The sequence below is a fragment of the Somniosus microcephalus genome, chromosome 33 (assembly GCF_052327205.1).
Source record: "Somniosus microcephalus isolate GS21.2 chromosome 33, FLI_Smic_1.0, whole genome shotgun sequence".
NCBI lineage: Eukaryota > Metazoa > Chordata > Chondrichthyes > Squaliformes > Somniosidae > Somniosus > Somniosus microcephalus.
Window position 1 is genome coordinate 30,413,772 of NC_141019.1, and position 26,888 is coordinate 30,440,659.

Genomic DNA, 26,888 nt, shown 5'->3' on the forward strand with positions numbered 1-26,888 from the left:
CTCCGGAGTCTGAGGAAGTGTTTGCATCAGGGCGCGCCTCCCCATCTGGTGAAGCAGGATCTGAAAGCAGGGAGGTTGAAGAGTGGCTTTAGCGAGAGGGGAGGTTGGCAGCAAGGGAAGCATGAATGGTGCAATGCTATAACATGTGTCCAGGGTGACAAGGCTTGCCAGGGGGGTGGTTACAAGTGGAAGGAGACAGATGCAAAAGGTCATAACCTTACCATTGCCGGGCAAAATGGGGTCGGCTGCTGCAGCGGTGACAGGCCCCGTAAGGCGACCTCCAACTATCTGTTGTACGCGCTCCTCGAGATCAGTCAGGGGCTGCAGGACTGCAGGTCCTCCACCGGTCTGGAGCTGCAGACGGCGATTCCTTGCCACTTTGGCCTGCAGGAGAAAGGACGGGATATGATGAGACATCATGGCCTCAGCTGTCATGTCATGCCCCCCTTGGTTGAATAGCCCTAACATCATGGCCTCAGCTGTCATGTCATGCCCCCCTTGGTTGAATAGCCCTAACATCATGGCCTCAGCTGTATGCACAAGTGTGTTCCCAGAAAGGAGCATAGGTGCCTGCTGACAGATGGCCAGTGGGGCATGGCGCTTCCAGTGGCCATAAAGTCAGCTGCAGAAGGCGGCATGAGCAGGACATAAAAACCATCACTTACCCTGACGACCCGAGTGAGGTCGTTGAATTTCTTGCGACACTGCAGCGGTGTCCTCAGCACCAGGCTGCTGGAGTTGACCCTCTGAGCGATGGTCCTCCATGCCCTGCGGTAATCCTGCTGTGAGGGCCACCTGCCATCGTCGGCGTAAAGGACCGCTCGATGGCTGTCCACTGCCCCCACCAATGCATCCAGGGCCTCGTTGGTGAAGCGCTCTGACCGTTGTCGTGGCCTCTCCATGGTCATGTTAGTTTTAGCGCCCACTTTGAGTCTGCTCCGAAATTCAGGATATTTGCTCGCACACTATGGCTGCTGATCCCTCTGGACCCACCCCTTTAAGAGCTGGCCGCCTCCTGACTCTCTCGTGATCAGCAATGAGTGATTGCACATGCGCTGAACTCGCCCGCCCCGATATTCGGTTGTGCCGCCATGTTAGCGCCTTAAGTCGACCGCGCAACGACTGATTTAGCGGCGTGATCACCATAGGGGCGCTACGACCCAATATCGCGGTAGGTGGCGCTAAGTCTCGCCTGGCGAAAAAACGAGCGCCGCGCCATCTCTACCGCCCCACGCGGGGCTATAACCAATTTCTAGGCCTATATATTTTGCTTTTCAGCACAGACATGACCGGTGATGTGATGCTAAATCACATCACCAATTGCTCTATTCAATGTCCCTGTTTATAAACTTGGTAAAATGGACTGAAAGTCACATTACTAAGGCAATACCCCTTTAATTAGACCTTGTTGTTTTATAATATCCAATCACAGTGTTGTCTGTCTCCTGAAAGTGCTGACTTGTGATTCTACTAGCTGTGGCAGCTCTTCTGCATCTCACCCAGGTGTTCATTCCCCAGCAGTGACTTTGAACAGTAAGGGCTGGATTTTGTCAATGGGGACGTGATGGAGGCGGGACTCCCACTTTTTGGGTTGTAGTCCCGCCTCCATCGACTTGTGGCCAACCCACGCGATTTTCCCGTGATTGACCCAGCGGGCTCAGCAGGCCAATTAAGGGACACCTGGTTACTGGTGATGTCAGTGATTGACATTTCATCTGTCACGAGCTTTTGACAGTTCAGCGGCCATTCTGCTTTCTGTGACGGTGAACTGAGGGACTCCCGAGAACTGACGGAAGGAAGCCTGCAGGAGAAAGTAAAGGTAAGTAAAACTTATTAAAACACTTGACACTTACCTCACACACTTACCTCTGCACACATGCACCCATCACTCACCTGCACAATGGACATCGCGACCCCTCCAACCCCTTCAGACCGACGGTCCGCCTCGCTAACTTGGCGTGGTTCGGCGCCGTCGGGAAGGCCACACTTTAGGGCTAAAAATAGGGATTAGGCAAAAAACTGCCTGTTAACTACCTGTTAACAGGCAGTTAATTGGCACTAATCCCCTTCCCGCCTCGGGGTGGCGGTTCCCAGCACAGGTCGGATACCCGCCTCCTGGGACATTGGCACGGAGGCGGATTGGGGGCGGGATGGGTTCCTGCCCCCCGATTCTGCAATTTTCCCACCACTCCTGCCTCCAAACCCGCCTCCACGGGGCTTGGAAATTCGAGCCCTAAGTATCAGCAGGCAACACCACAGCCGAACCCAATCCTGTCCTCTCCAGTGCGCACTCACGTGCACTTCGAACAAAGGGTTCAAGAGAGTGAGTCATGGCCAACTTTTTCCCATCTCTATCCTGGAGAAACTTGAGCCACTTGTAGCCCTTCCCACCCCCTCTGTGCCGTTCACTCTGCGTGCTGCGTGCTGACTAAGCTCAATTCTATAAAAGCCCCTTTTACTTTTTTCTAGTGTGTGATTATTTAAATGAGCAGGACACTTGAATGATAGTCAATTCTTTTAGTGAACACTTGTGAGCAGTGAATCCAATTTTGAGGTGAACTGCTCACTCAGTAATACCTGTATCAGAGGTGACCTGGGTGACACAGGAATACTTACACACAGCATAACAGACTAGTAAGAAACTGGTTGGCACCCACAACTTTTTAAAATATTTGTTCTCAAGATATGGGCGTTGCTGGCAAGGCCACACTTATTGCCCTCAGAAGGAGGTGGTGGACCTTCTTGAAGCAATTGTGGTATGACTGAGTGACTTGCTAGGCTACCTCAGAGTTAACCAGGTCATGTGGGATTGAAGTCACATGTAGGCCAGACCCGGTCGGGGTAGCAAGTTCCGTTCCCTGAAGGACATTAAGTTTTTTTAATGACAAGCTGGCAGCTTTCATTGTCATTTCAGTTCTGGTGCCTGCCCACAAAATTACAAGAATCATTGAATTCAATTTCACAACTTACCATGCGAGATTAGAACTCAGAACCGCCAAGTTGCTCATCCAAGACCACAACCACTACACTACTATACCCCATAACCTTACCACTCTTCACTATACTTTTATAGAGAAACACCATACAGAGAGAGGCACCATCCCACAAGGGGGAAGACAGATCAGTGGGAGAGCCATCCTGGTTTTGACTCACACACTTCCTACCAAGGGGTTAGAGTAGCATTGGCATAGGACTGGGAGCAGGTCCTCTTGACCAACGATGGCACATGGGGAGACCAAGAAATGGGTAACATAGAAACATAGAAGATAGGAGCAGGAGTAGGCCATTCGGCCCCTCGAGCCTGCTCCGCCATTCAATGAGATCATGGCTGATCATCTAAACTCAGTACCCTGTCCCTGCCTTCTCCCCATATCCCTTGATCCCTTTAGCCTTAAGAAATATATCCAACTCCTTCTTGAATATATTTAATGAATTGGCCTCAACTGCCTTCTGTGGTAGAGAATTCCACAGGTTCACCACTCTCTGGGTGAAGAAATTCCTCCTCATTTCTGTCCTAATTGGCTTACCCCTTATCCTTAGACTGTGACCCCTGGTTCTGGACTCCCCAGCCATCGGGAACATCCTTCCTGCATCTAGTCTGTCTAGTCCTGTTAGAATTTTAAAAGTTTCAATGAGATCCCCTCTCATTCTTCTAAACTCCAGCGACTATAAGCCCAATCGACCCAATCTCTCCTCATACGTCATTCCTGCCATCCCAGGTATCAGTCTGGTGAATCTTCGCTGCACTCCCTCCATGGCAAGAACATCCTTCCTCAGATAAGGGTAGGAGAGATAAACAATATCTGCATTATTAAAATGGTGTAACGTTCTTAGTTTACCTGACCAAGGCACATTTACTCATTTATTGTTTGGAAAGGAGACTGAGGTCACCTGTGGATTTTCTCACATTATCAGATACTTTCAGCCACTAATCATGTCCAATGCTTGTTCGGTTGCTATTAATCAGAACATTTAAACATTGCTGACTTTATCACAGTTAGTAAATGAACTGGAAGTTGATCCAGTTTCCATAGGGTGTCTGATATAATCTGGCTATAAATGCCACGCAGCGCAGTCAAGAGCTCCCACAGCACAACGGCCATGATGTTGCGACTGGTGATTTTAGCAAGCCTTGCCCTGCTCGGTATGTACAACTTCAGTTATTTCACCTGCTATTATTGTTGCTCTTCCACCACATTTCTCGTGTCAGAAGCAGCTATACTTGTGACTGACCTGAAAGTTAGTGAATGTTAATATGTATGTATAGTGCACAGATAGGGTGTGTTACAAGGCAATAGCAAAGCAAAGGAGTCAGATGACACAACAAACCATAAAGTACTTATGAGGTTTGTATTCAGTTTGGAGCCATCCAGTTTGTTTCAGTTTGATTTGGACCCCCTCCGATTGGTAACTGGAGAAATACAGTTGGGAGACTGGGCGCTGCAGAGGTTACAATACTGACTTTTTACCTCTGGGGCTTGAGGTTACCTGTTCTTTCACCTGTTAGTGGGTGCACGCACCAGTATTGACACAGGTTGGATGCCCGCTAGGTGTGAAAGGGTGAGGCAGGAAATGTCGGCAATCTTCTTCTTAGGCAGTCCCTCGGAGCCGAGGATGACTTGCTTCCACATTAAGAATGAGTTCTCAGGTGACTGATGAGTCCAATGCGGGACCTACAGTCTCTGTCAGAGGTGGGGCAGACGGTGGTTGAAGGGGCGGGTGGGTGGGGTGCTTGGGTTGACGTGCGCTCCTTGCGCTGCCTGCGCTTGGCTTCCGCTTGCTCCCAGCGAAGAGACTCGAGGTGTTCGGCGCCTTCCCAGATGCTTCTCCTCCACTTTGTGCGGTCTTGGGCCAGGGATTCCCAGGTGTCGATGGGGATGTTACACTTTTTCAAGGAGGCTTTGAGGGTGTCCTTGAAGCGTTTCCTCTGTCCACCTGGGGCTCTCTTGCCGTGCCGGTGCTCCGAGTAGAGCGCTTGTTTTGGGAGTCTCGTATCGGGCATGCGGACAATGTGACCCGTCCATCAGAGCTGATTGAGCGTGGTCAAAGCTTCGATGCTGGGGATGTTGGCCTGAGCAAGAACACTGACGTTGGTGCGCCTATCCTGCCAATGGATTTGCAGGATCTTGCGGAGGCAGCGTTGGTGGTACCTCTCCAGTGCTTTGAGGTGCCTGCTGTACATGGTCCATGTCTCTGAGACATACAGCAGGGCGGGTATCACTGCTGCTCTGTAGACCATGAGCTTAGTGCCAGGTTTGAGGTCCTGGTCTTCAAACACTCTCTTCCTCAGGTGACTGAAGGCTGCACTGGCACACTGAAGGCGGTGTTGGACTTCGTCGTCCAATGGCCAGTTGCTTGGAGGCAAAGCTGGCTGAAAAGTATTAGTAAATTATAAAAATGGCCCCCTTTGCAGGAAGGCTGCTTACTCCTTGCCATGGGCTCCTTTGATTGACTCTCCCAGGTCTTGAAACAATCCTGTGGGCCCCACCTCTGCAGCTGTGAAGTATTGGATGCCTGTCTCTTGCAGGAGTGGTCGAGGCGAATAACATAGATGCAGTTAAGAAGAAGCTCGATAAACACATGAGGGAGAAAGGAATAAAAGGATATGTTGATGGGGTTAGATGAAGAAGGGTGGGAGGAGGCTCGCGTGGAGCATAAACACCGGCACAGACCAGTTGGGCCGAATGGCCTGTTTCTGTGCTGCAGACTCGATGTAACTCGATGTAATCAGTGGCACCAGAGACAGGATTAGCAGGAATTTGAGCAGGTCATTCTGCCAGCCCTGCCTCCATCAGGCTGCAAAGGGGTAAACGCAAGAACCGCTTGCCCCCCACGCCAACAGGTAACCCCAGTACATCACAGAACGGGGTGGAGCCCCAGCATAACCGAGTCCTGCCCCAATTTCCACCCCCACTGGTACCTGGCCACCCCGAATCTGCCAAAAAACGTTGCAGATTTTCAGGGCCATGAACTGCAGTTTTCAGCCTCCTGCCAGTAACTGAAGTGTAAGTGCACCCTCTGCTGGCTGCAAGGCTCTAATATGTGAAACGTGTTCGGGGCAGTCTCAATTCAGTTCCTGAGGGGAAACAAGTTCACAGCACAAAACTGCCCATAATTAGTATAAATTGACAATCTCACTCAGGCCACAACGATGGGTAATATGGGAGATGGAAATGTCGCATTCGGCTTTTCTGAGGCTGGGTAGAGTGCAGTATGGGTGTTTAACTTGCGGCTTTCGGCCTTAAGGTCACACAGAGCCCCTGAAGCCTGGCAAGCAGGTTTCAAAGCCCAGTAAACTCCATCCTATTTGTGCTGATTTTCCCTATTTGCCAGTTTGGTTCGGTTGAATTTCTTGGGACTAGAGGTTTGCAAAGGGGCTGTTCTTAGCGCTGTTGCCTCATTGTTGGATATTAAATTGCAGGAGTAGGACAAGAGGATGCAGGTTCAAACTAGTAAAAGGCAAATTTAGGACCGATAACAAGGGAGTTCTTATTCACACAGAGAGTGATCAATACACGGAATGGACTCTTTTTTTCAATTCATTCAGGGGATGTGGCTGTCGCTGGCAAGGCCAGCATTTATTGCCCATCCCTAATTGCCCTTGAGAAGGTGGTGGTGAGCCGCCTTCTTCAACCGCTGCAGTCCGTGTGGTGAAGGTGCTCCCACAGTGCTTTTTAGAGAGAGTGTTCCAGGATTTTGACCCAGCGACGATGAAGGATCGGCGATATATTTCCAAGTCAGGATAGTGTGTGACTTGGAGGGGAACTTGGAGGGCCTGCTGCCCTTGTCCTTCTAGGTGGGAGAGGTCGCGGGTTTGGGAGGTGCTGCCGAAGAAGCCTTGGCGAGTTGCTGCAGTGCATCTTGGAGATGGTACACACTGCAGCCACAGTACGCCAGTGGTGGAGGGAGTGAATGTTTAAGATGGTGGATGGGTTGACAATCAAACGGGCTGCTTCGTCTTGGATGGTGTCGAGCTTCTTGTGTGTTTTTGGAGCTGGGCTCATCCAGGCAAGTGGAGAGTATTTCAGCACACTCCTGACTTGTGCCTTGGATAGAGCAGAGGAGACAACAACCCTGGAATCATTTAAGAACAAACTGCATGCTACAAACGAGAGACTTTAGGGTCTTTCTCAATGGATGAACTAAGATGGACCAACTGGCCTTCCTCATCCACAATTATCCAGTGCTCTTGTGATCCATTGATCCATGAAGAAAAAAAGTTGGCCAATTCTGCAGTACAGGGGCTTTATCATACCTGACCTGGACTGGGAGTCCTTGAAGTTTGATTTGCCACATTGCTAGCGGGATACAGTGCCTTTTACAGACTTCCTGATTGCATAGATTAAAGTTTAAGTCAGTAAAAGTCTGTCAGTAGAGATTGTAGTGAAAACATTTCATCCCCTCAATGTATACAGGGCTCTGTTCTCAAGACGAACGTGTCATTGGAGGGACCGAGGCAAGTCGCAACGCATGGCCATGGCAGGTATGAAAAATACAACCGTTCCTAGACACCAACATGGATTACCATCAGCACTCAGTAAACTTACAGCGAATGAAAGAATTTGAGTTAATGAGCCCCTTCACCAACTTTCCGTGCTTCTGAAAGGCTCCCACAACAGTCTTACACTAAGGCCTTAGGAAGCAGTAGGAACATTGAAATGACTTTCAAACAATATTTGACCAAATTCTTTTCATACAATTTTCAGTGACCTCTTATCTCCTTACATCCCCCCTCCCCCTCCCCAAAAGGCACTGATCCCATGCCCACCTGACATGCACATTGATGTAAGAAAACTACTAGGCACTTGGTCTAAGCGTTAAACAAAGCTTTAATCAACTGTTTTACAACATGGAGGTCTAGTTGTGTCCTTCACTAGTTCCTGTTAAGAATGTCCTGCGCAAGCTGGGCCCGTGCCCGAGTATTTATACTCTCCCTGGACAGCGCCACCCGCAGGCCGCTCAGTATTATTTCATAAGTCTTTCTTTCATGAATGACTGATTCATGTCACACATGCTGTAGGCCATCACTGGACAGCAATCAGGAGCAGGAGCCCTGGCTGGTTACCCCCCACCCCCCACCCCCTCCCTAACCCAGGGGCGCTGAGGCAAATTGCAGCTCCCTCACCGCAGTCTCAGCTGAAACCAGCTAACTCAGCACAGACCAGAACAAAACTGGGACCTTCTTGGTCTACACGGCTCAGTATCTTTCTATGTCCCTTTTTTCCCTCTATATTCTCTTGGGTCCACAATATCCCCTTGGAAAATACGACAGGGTAGTTGAATTCCTGGCTATCTACATGGACAGGGAACATAAAAACTGACTGTAAAAGCTTTTATAGATATGTAAAGAGAAAAAGATTGGTGAAGTCAAGCGTAGGTCCCTTGCAGTCAGAATCGGGGGAATTTATAATGGGGAGCAAAGAAATGGCAGACCAACTAAATACATATTTTGGTTCTGTCTTCACAAAGGAGGACATAAATAACCTCCCAGAAATACCGCGGAACATAGGGTCTGATGAAAGGGTGGAACTGAAAGAAATCAGTATTTGTAGGGAAATGGTGTTAGGAAAATTGATGGGACTGAAGGCCGATAAATCCCCAGGGCCTGATAATCTACATCCCAGGGTACTTAAGGAAGTGGCCCTAGAAATAGTAGATGCATTGCTGGTCATCTTCCAGAACTCGATAGACCCTGGAACAGTACCCATGGATTGGAGGGTAGCTAATGTTACCCCACTATTCAAAAAAGGTGGCAGAGAAAAAGCGGGGAATTATAGACCGGTAAGCCTGACATCGGTAGTGGGGAAAATGCTAGAGTCCATTATAAAAGATGTAATAGCAGAGCACTTGGAAAGCAGTGACAGGATCGGACAAAGTCAACATGGATTTACAAAAGGTAAATCATGCTTGACTAATCTACTGGAATTTTTTGAGGATGCAACTGGTAAAATAGATAAGGGAGAACCAGTGGATGTGGTGTATTTGGACTTTCAGAAGGCTTTCGATAAGGTCCCGCATAAGAGGTTAGCGTGCAAAATTAAGGCACATGGGATTGGGGGCAAGGTATTGACTTGGATAGAGAACTGGTTGGCGGACAGAAAGCAAAGAGTTGGAATAAACGGGTCGTTTTCCGAGTGGCAGGCAGTGACGAGTGGGGTACCGCAAGGATCGGTCCTAGGACCCCAGCTGTTCACAATATATATTAATGATCTGGACGAGGGAATTGGATGTAATATCTCCAAATTTGCAGACGACACAAAGCTGGGTGGGAGGGTATGCTGTGAGGAGGATGTCATGAAACTCCAGTACGATTTGGACAGGTTGGGTGATTGGGCAGAAACATGGCAAATGCACTATAATGTGGATAAATGTGAGGTTATCCACTTTGGTGGCAAAAACAGGACGGCAGGTTATTATTTGAATGACAATAGATTGGGAGAAGGGGAAGTGCAAAGAGACCTGGGTGTTCTTGTGCACCAGTCGCTGAAGGTAAGCATGCAGGTGCAGCAGGCGGTTAAGGCGGCAAATGGTATGTTGGCCTTCGTAGCAAGAGGGTTCGAGTACAAGAACAAGGATGTCTTGCTGCAGTTGTACAGGGCCTTGGTGAGACCGCACCTTGAGTATTGTGTGCAGTTTTGGTCACCTTACCTGAGGAAGGACGTTCTTGCCATGGAGGGAGTGCAGCGAAGATTCACCAGGCTGATACCTGGGATGGCAGGAATGGCGTACGAGGAGAGATTGTGTCAATTGGGCTTATACTCACTGGAGTTTAGAAGATTGAGAGGGGATCTCATCGAAACCTATAAAATTCTGTCAGGTCTGGACAGACTAGATGCAGAAAGGATGTTTCTGATGGCCGGTGAGTCCAGAACCAGGGGTCACAGTCTAAGGATAAGGGGTAAGCCATTTAGGACTGAAATGAGGAGGAATTTCTTCACCCAGAGAGTGGTGAACCTGTGGAATTCTCTGCCACAGAGGGCGGTGGAGGCCAGTTCATTAAATATATTCAAGAAAGGGTTGGATATATTTCTTGAGGCTAAAGGGATCAAGGGATATGGGGAGAAAGCAGGGACAGGGTACTGAATTTGGATGATCAGCCATGATCTCATTGAATGGCGGAGCAGGCTCGAGGGGCCGAATGGCCTACTCCTGCTCCTATCTTCTATGTTTCTGTGTTTCTATGTATCAATATTGCTCCTTGGTGAAGCTGCAAGTTCTACTGGATATAAAGTTGCCCTCAGTACAAACTCCCTCCTATCAACATTCCAGGGAGAATGGCAATGTTAGCCCCAGAGAAGTACAAGCAAAATAAAATTGCATTTACATTGCATCTCATCAAGTCTCCGAAACGTCATAAATGCAATTCGCATACAATGAATTATTTTACAGAGGTGTTATGTAGGAAAATGTCTGTAAAGACTAGGAGGTAGAAATTTGTTTTGGGTGGGAGCGCCTCTTCCGCCTGTTATGTGCCCGCTTGATATTCAGATATGAAGTCGATGGAACTGAATATCGGGCAGGGAGTATAACAGCCCATTTGATACCACACGCTTTGTGCTACCACCCAGAATGAATCTCTACCCCTTTAATTCAAACCTGGGTCTTTATTTGAGGATCCAACACAATTCAATAATTTTCCACACTGTAATATTTTTCACACAGCTTTGTTAGCAATATTTTCTGCATAAATGTGAAGCCCCGTGTGTTTTGAATGCATAATATTAGTGTATGACCAATCCAATCCTTTTTTTTTACAGGTTTCCCTTCAAGGTTTCGCTGGTTACTGGTACCACACCTGTGGAGGCACCCTGATTCGCCACCGATGGGTGCTGACTGCTGCTCATTGTGTTGACAAGTGAATGATTTTGATTGACACTCTTTGACAGATTAACAGCAGGATTACTATGAACGTGCAACCTGTCCCATGTCTGTGCCAGTCTCACTGCATTGTGTGAAACGTATGAGGAGAGATTGAGGAGAGATTGTGTCGATTGGGCTTATACTCACTGGAGTTTAGAAGATTCACAGGGGATCTCATCGAAACCTATAAAATTCTGTCAGGTCTGGACAGACTAGATGCAGAAAGGATGTTTCTGATGGCCGGGGAGTCCAGAACCAGGGGTCATAGTCTAAGGATAAGGGGTAAGCCATTTAGGACTGAAATGAGGAGGAATTTCTTCACCCAGAGAGTGGTGAACCTGTGGAATTCTCTGCCACAGAGGGCGGTGGAGGCCAGTTCATTAAATATATTCAAGAAAGAGTTGGATATATTTCTTGAGGCTAAAGGGATCAAGGGATATGGGGAGAAGGCAGGGACAGGGTACTGAATTTGGATGATCAGCCATGATCTCATTGAATGGCGGAGCAGGCTAGAGGGGCCGAATGGCCTACTCCTGCTCCTATCTTCTATGTTTCTATGAAGCATTCTCAATCTTTTCTGCCTTTGTGGTTTAGAAACCTGTGTGCTTTCTCCTTTTTCTGAAGGTTTTGTCTCTTTCTCTTCCCACTTCCCTCCCTTTCTCCAGCTCACTTTCTTTCCAACCTGTCTATATTGTGCACTTTTGTAAGAGGTTACAGCACCAGAAAAGGCCATTCGGCCCATCAAGTCCATTCCTTCCACGGACATTGACAGAAATAGCTGTTAAATTCAAAGATGGGGTTTTAATTCTTAGAACGGAGACTGAAAACAAACTGAAATGCAGCCGGGAACAGATGGCTGGAATGCCAGAAAGGTCAAATAACAAGCACCAAAAGACAAATGGAAGTGATAAGGGGATTGCAAAATGCAAGACAACACAGGGTGGTGGAATAATAGTTAGACAAAATGGAGCCAAGAAGTCATGAAATGTTCTTCAAGAAACATAACAAAACATTCCTCAGGAAGATAAGAGGGAGGCCTCATCAGCCATGCAGAAACATAGAAGATAGGAGCAGGAGTAGGCCATTCGGCCCCTCGAGCCTGTTCCACCATTCAATGAGCTCATGGCTATCATCCAAATTCAGTACCCCGTGATGCGCTATCGATTCTAATAAAAGGCCGAGTAGAGTTCAGAACAACAGGCTTTTATTAACTACTGAATGCAATTACAAACAGATCAGGACCATGCCTCTAGTGGACGACCGAGTGGCAGAGAGCTGCCGTGCAGCCGTCCTTATACCAGGTAGCCAAGGGCGGAGTCAGCTGAGGCATAGTCAGGTATAACAGTGAAACAAGAGTGAACGACAACAACAACAACAACAGCAATAGTGAACACAGTGAACGACAGTGGTTTACCACATTCACCCCTCGTTTAAAATTAAGTCCGGCGGGGTGAAGTGTATCAAAAGTTCGAGTAGGTGAGTCTGTCGGGCGGCCTCGTTTGCCGTCAAGATCTTCGTGGCGACGGTTGAGATGGTACAGCTTCCAACGACGCGTCTTGAACGGGATCGAGCACCGGCGTATCGTCCCCTTTGGTGTTGGGTGGGCGAGTGGACTCCGGCGGGTCCTGGGGTCGCGGCATGCCGTCTACTAGGGTGGAATGGACAGGGGTGAGAATTGGGTCTACTGAATTTTGGGCCGTGTCGAAGGGGGTCGTGGTGGAGGGCAATGGTGACGGGTCAGTGGACCCCGAGGGTGCCAGATCTCTAATGGAGACTGTATCCTCCCGCCCGTCCAAGTATGCCACGTAGGCGTACTGGGGGTTGACATGGAGGAGGTGAACCTTCTCTACCAGGGGAGCCGTTTTGTGGGACCTTACATGCTTCCTCAGCAGGACGGGCCCTGGGGACGTCAGCCAGTGTGGTAGTGAGGTACCGGATGTGGACCTCCGGGGAAAAACGAACATTCGCTCATGGGAGGTGGCGTTGGTGGCAGTACACAGCAGTGACCGGATGGAGTGGAGCGCATCAGGTAGGACATCCTGCCAACGGGAGGTCGGAAGGCCCCTAGATTTTAAGGCTAGGAGGGCCGCCTTCCAGACCGTCGCGTTCTCTCTTTCAACCTGTCCGTTCCCCCGGGGGTTGTAGCTGGTGGTCCGGCTTGAGGCAATACCTCTCATGAGCAGGTACTGACGGAGTTCATCGCTCATGAAGGACGAGCCCCGGTCGCTATGAATATAGCTGGGAAAACCGAACAAAGCAAAGAGGTTGTGCAGGCATTTAATGACCGTAGCGGTGGTCATGTCCGGGCAGGGGATGGCGAAAGGGAAACGGGAGTACTCATCAACTATGTTGAGGAAGTACACATTACGGTCAGAGGAGGGGAGGGGCCCTTTAAAGTCGACACTCAGGCGCTCAAAGGGGCGGGTGGCCTTGATCAGGTTTGCTCTGTCAGGCATATAGAAGCGCGGCTTGCACGCTGCACAGACTGGGCAGCTCCTGGTCATGGTCCTGACCTCCTCGATGGAGTAAGGCAGGTTGCGGGCCTTGATGAAGTGGAAGAACCTGGTGACCCCCGGGTGGCAGAGGTCGTTGTGGAGGCCCCGTAGTCTATCGATCTGTGCGTTGGCGCATGTGCCTCGCGATAGAGCATCTGAGGGTTCGTTGAGTTTCCCGGGCCGGTACAAGATGTCGTAATTGTAGGTGGAAAGTTCAATTCTCCACCTCAAAATCTTGTCATTTTTGATTTTGCCCCTCTGCTTATTATTGAACATGAAAGCGACTGAACGCTGGTCAGTAAGCAGGGTAAATCGTTTTCCAGCCAGGTAGTGCCGCCAGTGGCGCACCGCCTCCACAATGGCCTGGGCCTCCTTTTCCACAGAGGAGTGTCTGAGTTCGGAGCCCTGGAGGGTTCGTGAAAAGAAGGCCACGGGTCTTCCCGCCTGGTTAAGGGTAGCGGCCAGGGCAAAGTCGGATGCATCGCACTCCACCTGGAAGGGGATGGACTCGTCCACCGAGTGCATGGTGGCCTTGGCAATGTCATCTTTTATACGGTGAAAGGCTGAGCGGGCCTCCGCCGTCAGGGGAAAGGAAGTGGACTTGATAAGTGGACGGGCTTTCTCCGCATAATGAGGGACCCACTGGGCGTAATAGGAAAAGAAGCCCAGGCACCTTTTGAGGGCCTTGAGACAGTGGGGCAGGGGAAGTTCCATCAGGGGGCGCATCCGGTCAGGGTCAGGACCGATGACTCCGTGTTCCACCACGCAGCCAAGGATAGCGAGGCGGGTTGTGCGGAATATGCACTTTTCCTTGTTGTACGTGAGGTTTAGGAGTTGGGCCGTGCGAAGGAACTTATCAAGGTTGGCGTCATGGTCCTGCAGGTCATGGCCGCAGATGGTCACGTTGTCCAGGTAGGGAAACGTGGCCTGTAACGCATTCTCGTCGACCATCCAGTCCATCTCCCTCTGGAAGACGGAGACACCGTTGGTGACGCCGAAAGGAACCCTGAGGAAGTGAAAAAGACGGCCGTTTGCCTCGAAAGCTGTGTACTGGCGGTCCTCAGGGCGGATAGGGATTTGGTGGTATGCTGCCTTGAGGTCAATGGTCGAGAAAACGCGATATTGCGCTATCTTATTAACCATGTCGGCTATGCGGGGGAGAGGGTATGCGTCCAACTGGGTGTACTTGTTGATTGTCTGGCTGTAGTCGATGACCAGGCGCTGCTTGTTGCCGGTCTTAACGACTACCACCTGAGCTCGCCAGGGGCTGGTACTACCCTCAATAATCCCCTCCTTCAGGAGCCGCGTCACCTCAGATCTTATAAAGGATCTGTCCCCGGTGCTGTATCGCCTGCTCTTTGTGGCGATAGGCTTGCAGTCGCGGGTGAGGTTAGTGAACAGGGGTGGGGGGGTGATTTTGAGGGTGGAGAGACTACAGGTGGGGCGCGGTGGGCAATTTAAAAACTGCTGGTTGCAGACAGTGAGTGGGGGAAAAGGTCCACCGTATGTCAAGGTGACACTCTTAAAGTGACAATGAAAGTCCAACCCCAGCAGAACGGCAGCGCAGAGATGTGGCAGGACGAAGAGCTTTACATTTTTATAAACGGAGCCCCTCACCGAAAGGGTCACTACGCAGTAGCCGCCGACGTCTGCTGAGTGAGATTTTGAGGCCATGGAGATCCGATGGCGCGCTGGCAGGACCGAGAGGGAATAATGCCGTACCGTATCAGGGTGTATGAAGCTCTCCGTGCTCCCGGAATCAAAAAGGCAAGTTGTGGCGCGGCCATTTACCTGGATGTCCATCGTGGACCTGGCTAGCTGATGGGGTCTGGATTGATCCAGTGTAATGGAGGCCGCTGTGGAGTCGGGAGCGTCGCTGTAAAACCCCGGTGAGGCGGTGGGTGAGTCGGGGGCCCGTTGGCAAAATGGCGGACAAAATGGCGGCGTCGGAGAAGAAGGACAAAATGGCGGCGCCCATGACGATCCCGATCCCCACGAGGCTGGAGGAAGGCAAGATGGCCGCTCCCACGAATCGCAAGTGGCGCTGCTGAAGGTAGGGGTCTTCTGACTTCTGCAGACGCCAGCGTAGTGTCCCTTCTTACCGCAGGCAGAGCAGACAGCGTTTTTCGCCGGGCAGCGCGCCCTGGGGTGTTTGGTTTGGCCACAGAAATAACATTTCTGGCTCAGGCGGGACATCGCTGCAGCAGTTGGGGCTGGGGCCCGGGGCGGTGCCACGTCCCAAGATGGCGGCGGCCGCGACATCCACGAGGCGGCCGCGCGGTCCGGGGAGTAGGCCTCCATGTTCTGATGGGCTACGTCCAACGAAAGGGTGAGTGAAATCGCCTTCTTCAGGTCGAGCTCGCTACTTTCCAGCAGTCGCTGCCGTGTGTGAGTGGGCCTGAGGCCCGCAACGAGGGCGTCCCGGATGAGCTCCTCCGTATGTTCCGTGGCTGATACTTGCTTGCATTCGCAGGCTCGGCCGAGTTCCTTCAGCGCCCGTATGTATGCTTCTGTGGGTTCCCCAGGCTGTTGTTTGCGGGACCCCAGGAGATGTCTTGCGTAAACATAGTTGACCGGGCGTGCATATTGTTCCTTTAAAATGTCGATAGCCCCCTGGTAGCTCGTAGCGTCCCGGATAAGGGCAAAAGCTCGGTGGTTTACTTTCGAATTCAGCACCCTGAGCTTGTCGGCGTCGGTGGCGACGGTCTCGCCGGATGCAGCCAGAAAAGACTCAAAACAGTTCAACCAGTGTGAGAACTTAGCAGGCAAGTCCGGTTCTTGCGGGTCGAGTTCCAGGCACTTGATCTTAAGTATCTGCAGCATCGTTATTTTATTTTTTTTTGTCAGTAGTTAATAAAATTGATGCGCTATCGATTCTAATAAAAGGCTGAGTAGAGTTCAGAACGACAGGCTTTTATTAACTACTGAATGCAACTACAAACAGATCAGGACTATGCCTCTAGTGGACGACCGAATGGCAGAGAGCTGCCGTGCAGCCGTCCTTATACCAGGTAGCCAAGGGCGGAGTCAGCTGAGGCATAGTCAGGTATAACAGTGAAACAAGAGTGAACGACAACAACAACAACAACAACAATAGTGAACACAGTGAACGACAGTGGTTTACCACACCCTGTCCCTGCTTTCTCCCCATAACCCTTGATCCCTTCAGCCTTAAGAAATATATCTAACTCCTTCTTGAATATATTTAATGAATTGGCCTCAACTGCCTTCTGTGGTAGAGAATTCCACAGGTCCACCACTCTCTGGGTGAAGAAATTCCTCCTCATCTCTGTCCTAAATGGCTTACCCCTTATCCTTAGACTGTGACCCCTGGTTCTGGACTCCCCGGCCATCAGGAACATCCTTCCTGCATCTAGTCTGTCTAGTCCTGTTAGAATTTTATAAGTTTCAATGAGATCCCCTCTCATTCTTTTAAACTCTAGTGAATATAAGCCTAATCGACCCAATCTCTCCTCATACGTCATTCCTGCCATCCCAGGTCCCAGGTATCAGTCTGGGAAGGGACGGCAAGGGAGGCCTTCCCGCTTCACAATTTGATTATAGATGGGGAACAAATGATTGACACCAGGTAATCACCAGCCCACCGAAATAACTATAAATATAGACGACCGAGAGAGGGAATCAGACAGCGAGGGGCGAAGGCTTCTTTGAGGTGGAAATCAATGCTGGCTCAGGCCTAACACCTTGACCAAGTTTAGCCTCTGAGGTGGAAACCAATGCCGGCTTATGCCTAACACCTCCAACAGCTCGAGGGACGAATCAACAGAAGTGACTGTTGTTACCGGCTGCAGAGACCCGCTGACCCAAGACCTTAACGCTGTCTCATCGGGCATCTATCCGTCCGGTCGTGGCATTCCGTTTCGGGAGTCGTAGTTCGCTCTCTACTGTCACGGGTTGTATGTCTATTATACTTATCTTAACCACATGTAATATCTGATTATGCTTTAAAACTGTAGCTCTTTAATAAAAAGCCTTACAACTCCTAAGACCCTTTGGGTAATCTGTGTGTGACCTAATAAAAGTCCTGAAGGATTTCTAGCAGATCCTTAGAAGACAGTGCATGATTTTCAATAGTTCACCGTATAAAACAACAAGCCTTATTTGCAATCTCTAGCACAGTTTTTATCAACAGTTTCTCCCACTTGCCAATAAAAGTGACTGCAAAACCTTTGTCATTTAGCACCGGATAAAATTAGTTCTTTAAAATCCCAAAGAAAACTGAAAATGAGCACAGCTCACCATTACCAATGAGGAGCTGTGTACCAGCAGAGTAACAGAAGTAGAAGTATCGCCCTAGCTATTTTTTTATTCATTCACGGGATGTGGGCATCGCTGGCAAAGCCAGCATTTATTGCCCATCCCTAATTGTGCTTGAGAAGGTGGTGGCCTTATACAACTGAGTGGCTCGCTAGGCTATTTCAGAGTCAACCACATTGCTGTGGGCCTGGAGTCACATATAGGCCAGACCGGGTAAGGGCGGCAGATTTCCTTCCCTAAAGGACATTAGTGAACCAGATGGGTTTTTACGACAATCCAGTAGTTACATGGTCACCATGATTGATACTTGCTTTTTATTCCAGATTTATTTAATTAACTGGATTTAAATTCCCAGCTGCCGTGGTGGGGTTTGAACTCTCGTCTCCGGATCATTAGTCCAGGCCTCTGGATAACATAACTACTATACTACCATACCCCTATCAGATAATGGCGTTCCTTTAATGATCTTGTCCCTCTTTTTGACCAGCAAGAAATGTCCAATTAAGATACTTTGGCACTTGAAGCCATCTATTCCACCCCTTTTGTTTAGACTGACTTATTATTTCCTTCAATCAACAGATCGGGTAGGTCATACCGTGTAGTCTTGGGTGATCACAACATTTATGAGGATGATGGAACCGAACAGTACATTAATGTTCAAAATATCATTCTCCACGAAGGCTGGAATGGCGACCTTGCAATTGGGTATGTAACTATATTACTACTTTGGATAACTGAGAAATCTGTTGATACCACAGTCACTTTAAAATCTAGTCCATCATGGCTGCTACCTTGCTGCCTGCTGCAGTCTTTAAAAAAGGTTACAAACTCATAGAAAAGTTGTAACTCAGTGTCGGCATGGTTTTGTGTGGGCTAATAAGAAATATATGTGCTCCTGCATTGATTGCATATCGTGCATTAGTTGCACTGGCGCTACAATTAGCCTCAGTGTCGTTAGTGACCCCGGGAAAGTGTGTGTGTGTTGGGGAAGGACAGCATAGCAGACATGAGACGTTAAACCGAGGCCCTGTCTGCTCTCTCAGGTGGACGTAAAAGATCCCACGGCACTATTTTGAAGAACATCAGGGGAGTTCTCCCCAGTGTCTTGGCCAATATTTATCCCTCAATCAACATCACTAAAAAACAGATTATCTGGTCATTATCACATTGCTGTTTGTGGGAGCTTGCTGTGTGCAAATTGGCTGCCATGTTTCCTACATTACAACAGTGACTACACTTCAAAAAGTACTTCATTGGCTGTAAGGCGCTTAGGGACGTCTGGTGGTCGTGAAAGGTGCTTTCAGACAGGGCCTCGGTTTAACGTCTCGTCCGAAAGACAGCACCTTCAACAGTGCAGCACTCCCGCAGTACTGTACTGGAGTGTCAGCCTAGATATTTATGGTCAAGTCAAGGAGTGGGACTTGAACCCACAACCTTCTGATTCAGAGGCAAGAGTCCTGCCCACTGAGCCATAACAAGAGGTAGCAGAGGGTGACTGCTGCTCGTGAAACAGTACCCCAGCAGGGCTGAGTACCTTCAGGAGAGGTGGGAAGAAAAATGAGAAAAGAATATAAAACTGTACATGATCAATAATTCAGCTTAACTGTAGATACTCGCAAACCATTGACTGTACTGGGCGAAGTCTTAAAGTGAACCTGCAGCATACTGATGAAAAAACACAAAAAAGAGATTTATACAGAAAAATAATTTTTTTGAAGGAATGACATTGCCGTGCTTTACCTGGAGAGCGATGCTGTTCTGAACCAATATGTCCAGCTTGGAGCATTGCCCGAGGCAGGTGCCATCTTAACAAACGACTACCTGTGTTACGTCACTGGCTGGGGCTACACTCAAAGTAGGTAATTTGGGATTCCTGTGCATTTGTGTCTTTTTCTCCTGTTCATCATAAAGCTTTATCAGAAAACAAATGAATCCTTCACGTGCAAATGACGGCCAGGATTTTCCACCCGCCGCATCTTCGGCACGATAGGAATTCCGCTTGCTGCAAGGATTTCTGGCCTCGGGGTCTTTCGCATTGTTCAGTTGGGCTCCCCAGCCTCCACCAGGGAGTCGGTCTGGCGGGGTCACGGAGACTGACCGTGACGGGCCTTGGGGGCATAGAGTGACCAGCATCTTCCATACTGATAGCTATACAATGAGTGTTGTAATGTAGACTTTGTGGCTATTTAAATTTTAACAGAGCCTTCCTTTTCACATAGAGACACGGAAACAAGTATGTCAAATTTCGAAAAGGGCGTCAGATGATGTAATTCCATCATTTGCAAATCATTACAATATACCCACACATAAATAGGCAGATGTATTTTATATCCCCCATAACTCCTGGCAGGAAATCCCAGAAGCAGTAGGGATGAGGAGAGAGCCACCTTCGTCTGTCCAAGTTAAGCTAAAGGGCCAGTGTAACTTGAGCAGAAAATCTAGGCCTTTGAGTTTACTTGTCTAGGCGCTGTTAGGCCACCCACCAGTATACTCCTCAGCAGCCTTCATCCTCACTTTTATTCTTCTTTTAACCTTGCTAGTGTCCTGTTCTATGGACCTTGACTCTTCATTGTGGTTTTTCAATTTGACAAAAGTATTGCTTGTTTTAGCATGAGCCGAAAACAAAACACACTGATCAGCCCAGGGAGGCTGGAGTTTCCTTGAAACTGCTGGCACTTTAAGGGTTAAAAAGCTGGACTAAAATAGCAATGACATCATCCAGTGTCCGAGGATAGAAACAAATCCCAAAGATATCATCCCTCTCTCCCAGCTTGGGCCACAATCTCTAACACTAGAATGATACTGGCACTGCCAGTTATAGAGGAGTCGGCAATCTGCTCTCTCGCCATTCTGACCAGAGAAGGAGGTACAAGGACACAGAGACATCACAAAGCATTTTCAGCTGTTTCCTGGACTGCTAAAACTACAGAAATGCTCATTAAAAATCCCATCCTTTTAATTACAACCATCCTACAGGTATTAGAAACAGAAACCAAAACCTACAAACTCTCACTCAGAGTAATCTGCTCACCACACTTACTTATCCTGTCACACTGTGGGTGTTAACACATACTGTAGATGCATTAGGCAATTATCAGTGCTGCCTTTTGCCCTGAGTGCGCTATTTTTCTCTGGGTTCCTTTGTTTCATTTGAATGTTTTCTTCTTAATTTCTTTCCTTTCTTGGTCCTTCCTCCACCTTCATGGTTTGCTTCCTCAAATCCTCACAGCTTTGAAATGTTTGAGGTAGGAGCATATAAGGCAATGCATCGGGATATAGAATTTTGCAACTTGTAGAATCATGGAAATTTACGGCACAGAAGGAGGCCATTCAGCCCATTGTGTCCGTGCCGGCCGAAAAAGAGCCATCCAGCCTAATCCCACTTTCCAGCTCTCGGTCCGTAGCCCTGTAGGTTATGGCACCAAGTACATATCCAAGTACTTTTTAAATGTGGTGAGGGTTTCTGCCTCTCCCATCCTTTCAGGCAGTGAGTTCCAGACCCCCACCACCCTCTGGGTGAAAAAAGGTTTTCCTCAACTCCCCTCTAATCCTTCTACCAATTACTTTAAATCTATGCCCCCTGGTTATTGACCCCTCTGCTAAGGGAAATAGGTCCTTCCTATCCACTCTATCTCGGCCCCTCATCATTTTATACACCTCAATTAAATCTCCCCTCAGCCTCCTCTGTTCCAAAGAAAACAACCCCAGCCTATCCCATCTGAAAGTTATTTTTCAATAATCTGCATAATGAAACCACCGACACCTTTAAGGATCTTCCACGAATGAGGAAAAAGTTGGCTTCATTGGTCACAAATACTTAACCTGGAATGTACACATGGAAAGCAAATGGTTAGAAACCATCAAATGGTCTTCAATCTGATTGTCGATGTTCCCATAGACAGACAGACAATATGGTGCTATATTATTATCCAGAATAAAATGTGGACTATAATAAGTGATTGACAAAAATACAATAGTAACAGTAGATCTTTTTTCTTGATGCAGATGGTGGGATAGTTAGTCCTACTCTTCAACAGGCTCCCATCAGGGTTGTTGCCTATGAAATATGTTCCCAGCCCGCATGGTGGTATTATTACGTCACACCAAACATGGTGTGTGCTGGAGGTGATGGTATCGTTGCTGGTTGTCAGGTAATAATCTTGGATACTCTCTTTCAATGGACAGATTGAAGAAGATATTGACAATCTTGAGGACTATCAGTGCAGTGGGAAGCCTCTGTCCTGAGGCCGCATTTACCCTTTTTTTCAATTTTGATTTTTCTTTCTCTTCATCTCTCAGCACAGGAACATAGGGATGTACAGGACTGGAAAAGACCATTATGGTCCAGCCAGCAGGTCCCAGGGTCTGGAAAATATCTCTATCTCTCATTACCCTCAATCGCTTCCCCCATCATTCATCCAGCTCCCTCTTGTTTTTACTGACACCATCTGCCTCATTGTTTCTTCATAGTGTCAGCCGTGGCTCAGTAGTAGCGCTCTCGCCTCAGAAGGTTGTGGGTTCAAGTCCCACTCCAGAGGCTTGAGCACAAAAATCTAGGCTGACGCACTCCAGTGCGGTACTGAGGGAGTGCCGCACTGTCGGAGGTGCCGCCTTTCAGTTGAGACGTTAAACCGAGGCCCAATCCGCTCTCTCAGGTGGACGTAAAAGATACCACGGCACTATTTCGAAGAAGAGTAGGGGAGTTCTCCCCGGTGTCCTGACCAATATTTATCCCTCAATCAACATAACAAAAACAGTTTATCTGGTCATTATCACATTGCTGTTTGTGGGACCTTGCTGTGCGCAAATTGGCTGTAAAGCGCTTTGGGACATCTTGAGGTCGTGACAGGGGCTATATAAATGCAAGTCTTCCTTTTTACTTTCTCTGTCATTTTCTTCCTGTCAACCTCTTTCTCCATTTCTTATCACTCCTCTTTTTTTCACTCTTATTTTCTTTTCAATATTTCTCTTCATTGCCCCATAACCATGTTTTTCTCTTTATCTGTTTCTCTTCCTGTTTTTCTTTCTTCCTTTCTATTTCTCCTTGATTTCTGTCCCCATTTTGATTTACAGATAGATTTTTTTAAATTAAATAAATCTTACCGAATATAACTGGGTTTTATCGGTTTTTCCTCATAGGGAGATTCTGGTGGGCCTCTAAATTGTCAGCGTGATGGGATATTCTATATCCACGGAGCCACCAGCTTTGTCGCTGCAGCAGGATGTGACACCTACATGAAGCCAACGGTCTGGACCCGTGTCTCAGCTTACATCAACTGGATCAATGATGTACGTTAGCGTTTGATTTTTGTTACAATTTTATATACTTTATAAGATGCTACGGGATAGATGTTCTGATTTAGCACTCCTTGCACAGAGCTTCGCGTGATGGGACGCATATTGGTAATGGCACACTGCATGATTATCCGTACATTTAAATCTGGAGCCACCAGGCTCATGAAGCAGGAGATGGATTGGGGGGTGGGAGGGCAGATCCAGAGTGAGGTCGCTAATGGGCACGATATATGGGTGGGTACAAGTGAGGGAACGACATCCTCTGACATATTCCCCACCGTTCGCAACACTGGGCGCCAGACGTGTTGCCATGGCGATGGAGGAGGGGACTAAGATTTTTTTTTGTTGCCAGGGCCTGTCCAATCACTTGCAGAGCGCTGGAGTGCACAGGCCAAAGAGGAAAGCGGGATATCTTTCAAAGGATTTGGCCCCTTAATGGCATTTGCCATTAATTGCAGTGTTTTAAAATGTAAAAGCACCTTGCAGCAATGTGATCAACAGACTTGATTTCCACCATCAGCCCCATGTCACTCTCTGGCCCAGAAACTCTGTGCATATTTGCATGGGACAGCGTGCCACCTATTAACATGAGCAAGATTCAAAAGAAAGTTTAAAAAGTTGTTTTTCAGACTGGAGGAGGGTATACAGTGGTGTTCCCCAGGGGTTGGTTCTAGAACCACTGCTTTTCTTGATATATATTAATGACTTGGATGTGGGTGTACAGGGCACAATTTCAAAATCTGCATATGACACAAAACTTGGAAGTATAGTGAACAGTGAGGAGGATAGTGATAGACTTCAAGAGGACATAGACAGGCTGGTAGAATGAGCGGACACGGGGCAGATGAAGTTTAACGCAGAAAAGTGTGAAGGGATACATTTTGGTAGAAAGAATGAGGAGAGGAAATATAAACTAAAGGGTACAATCCTAAAGGGGGTGCACGAACTGGGAGACCTTTGGGTATATGTGCACAAATTGTTGAAGGTGGCAGGGCAGGTTGAGAAAGCAGTTAAAAAGGCTTACGGGATCCTGGGCTTCATGAATAGAGGTATAGAGTACAACAGTGTAAACATGGGCCTGGATTTTGCAGTGGGTAATGGCGGCGAAGCGCATGCGCATGTAGGCAAGAAGGCATACGGGATACTTGCCTTTATTAGCTGAGGCATAGAATATAAGAGCAGGAAGGTTATGCTTGAACTGTATAAAACACTAGTTGGGCCACAGCTAGAATACTGCGTGCAGTTCTGGTCACCACATTACAGGAAGAATGTGATTGCACTAGTTAGGCTACAAAGGAGATTTACGAGGATGTTGCCTGGGCTGGGGAATTTTAGCTATGAGGAAAGATTGGACAGGCTGGGTTTGTTTTCTTTGGAACAGAGGAGGCTGAGGGGGGCATCTAATTGAGGTGTATAAAATTATGAGGGGCCTAGATAGACTGGATAGGAAGGACCTATTTCCCTTAACAGAGGGGCACAGATTTAAAGTAATTGGTAGAAGATTAGAGGGGAGTTGAGGAGAATTTTTTTCACCCAAAGGGTGGTGGGGGTCTGGAACTCACTGCCTGAAAGGGTGGTAGAGGCAGAAACCCTCATCGCATTTAAAAAGTACTTGGATGTGCACTTGAAGTGCCATAACCTACAGGGCTATGGACCAAGAGCTGGAAAGTGGGATTAGGCTGGGATAGCTCTTTGTTGGCCAGCACAGACATGATGGGCTGAATGGCCTCCTTCTGTGCCGTAAATTTCTATGATTCTATGATGATAAACGCGGAAATCCTGAAGTTGCGGTCAGTCATTCACTGCTCCAACACTGGCTGCGCTGTGGGCGCATACCCCGCCCCCACCGCCCCCCATTGCTGGCAATCAGTGAAATCAGTGGAACTGACAAAAATTTGAGCTTTTCTGCGCTAATCACAGAATCACAGAAACCCCACAGTGCAGATAGAGGCCATTTTGGCCCATCGAGCCTGCACCGACACATATCCCACCCGATCCCCGTAACCCCTACACCAACACATATCCCACCCTATCCCCGTAACCCCACGTATTTAATCCCCCTAACACTAAGGGTCAATTTATCATAGCCAATCAACCTAACCCGCACATCTTTGGACTGTGGGAGGAAACCGGAGCACCCGGAGGAAACCCACGCAAACACGGGGAGAATGTGCAAACTCCACACAGACAGTCACCCGAGGCCGGATTCGAACCCGGGTCCCTGGCGCTGTGAGGCAATAGTGCTAACCACTAACCAATATCGCTGTTAACTACCCCATTAAATGTTAAGCCTTGTTGGAATAGGTGTAACTGGGGTTTTAACAGCGTATTGACTGCTAAACAACCGTTCTGGCCGTGAAAAACTAATTTTTATATTTGTGGAGTGTCAAATTTCTCCATTATGAATACAAAATTACAATTTTTAAAAAAATATTATTTTTTCAAAGTTTGTTCATAATATTTTAGCTTCTACCTTGTCCCCATGTGTATGTCCCAATCTTCATTTCACTCTGTGTAACATTTTTTAAAAGTGCAGATAAAAGCTGCTTTTCATTTCCTGGTTTGCTGTCTGAGCATTCTTCAATGTGATTGGCTGCTTACACAGCTTGTTGACGTCACTGCATCTCTTCGCTGGGGATTCCCGTTACACAGCGCTACAATCAATTGCACGTCGAGAAAGGCAAACTTCTCAACATAGAGATCGCGAAATTCCCCCCTCCCCCCACATCTGTAATTAGAGTGATAGTCTAGTCAAGTATCTGTTCATACCCCAGTCTAACCAGTTCCAGAAAAAATAACAATTATGTTTGTGTTTCAGAAAATTGCTTTTCATTAAACTGGATTACGATGGACAAACTGCAACTCACAACAGAAACTGTAACTTCACTAATTGTGTTGGGATACAGCAATAAAATGAAATGCCTAATTTTTCCTGTTCATTGCCTCTTGATATTAATACATCTTTTGTAAAAAGAAAGGAGCTGGAGGTTGGGTTTTCAACATTTACGTCACATCGTGACCTATTGCTTGTTAATTCTTTGCTGTATGTCTGAGGAATATGATTGATAATATTAATAATAACTGCCACTGACTCAATGACCAACTCAAATAGCTGGATGGTTAAGGTGCGAAAGGAAAAAAAATACATAGGCTTCTACATAAATATTAAGGAAAATATGAGCATCGTTAGATTCTGCACTTATACTGGGCTGAGACAGTTAGCTGCAGAGTGCAATGCACAATTGGCAACACTCAAGTTATGCTGCAAGCGGCAACTCACACCTTGGGCACCAGATGAGAGCTCTGGTGTGTGTGTGCGTTCATGCACAGCACTCGACACACAGCCAGTAAATGTTGAATTTTTTAAGCGCGCTGGCGGAAGCATCCAATTTCTCAAGACATTAAAAAAGACTCTCCTTAAGTATTAAGCAACATTGCTGTTTGTGGGACCTTGCTGTACACAAATTGGCTGCCGTGTTTCCTGACATGAATCAGTCATTCATGAAAGAAAGACTTATGATATAATAACGAGCGGCCTACGGGTGGCACTGTCCAGGGAGAGTATAACTACTCAGGCACGGGCCCAGCTTGCGCAGGACATTCTCAACAGGAACTAGTGAAGGACACAACTAGACCTCCATGTTGTAAAACAGTTGATTAAAGCTTTATTTAACGCTTAGACCAAGTGCCTAGTAGTTTTCTTACGTCATTTCCTACATTTACACAGTAACTACACTTCAAAAGTACTTAATTAGCTGTAAAGCGCTTTGGGACCTCTAACGGCCGTGAAAGGCGTTATGCAAATGCTAGTACAGGTAGACTACCTTTTATCCGAACTTCCGAAAACCGAAACCCTCTAAAAACCGAAGGTTTTTTCGTTCAGCGTAAGTCGTGCGCACGACATGACCAGAGTGGCGCACGACCCCGACCCCCGCCGACGACCCCCCGCGGACCCCCCCG

At 48.0% G+C, this 26,888-nt stretch overlaps 1 protein-coding gene across 1 annotated transcript; it reads left to right on the forward strand.

Annotated features, from left to right (window-relative positions):
- The first annotated feature begins 4,104 nt into the window (after positions 1-4,104).
- LOC147097080 (chymotrypsin-like elastase family member 1) lies at positions 4,105-26,573 on the forward strand. Its single transcript, XM_085972880.1, has 8 exons — positions 4,105-4,144; positions 7,416-7,483; positions 10,758-10,855; positions 18,213-18,338; positions 19,352-19,488; positions 21,639-21,784; positions 22,773-22,922; positions 25,747-26,573. Exons 1-8 carry the CDS (start codon positions 4,105-4,107, stop codon positions 25,762-25,764), a joined length of 783 nt encoding a protein of 260 aa, XP_085829006.1. The 3' UTR covers positions 25,765-26,573.
- Positions 26,574-26,888: the final 315 nt, after the last annotated feature.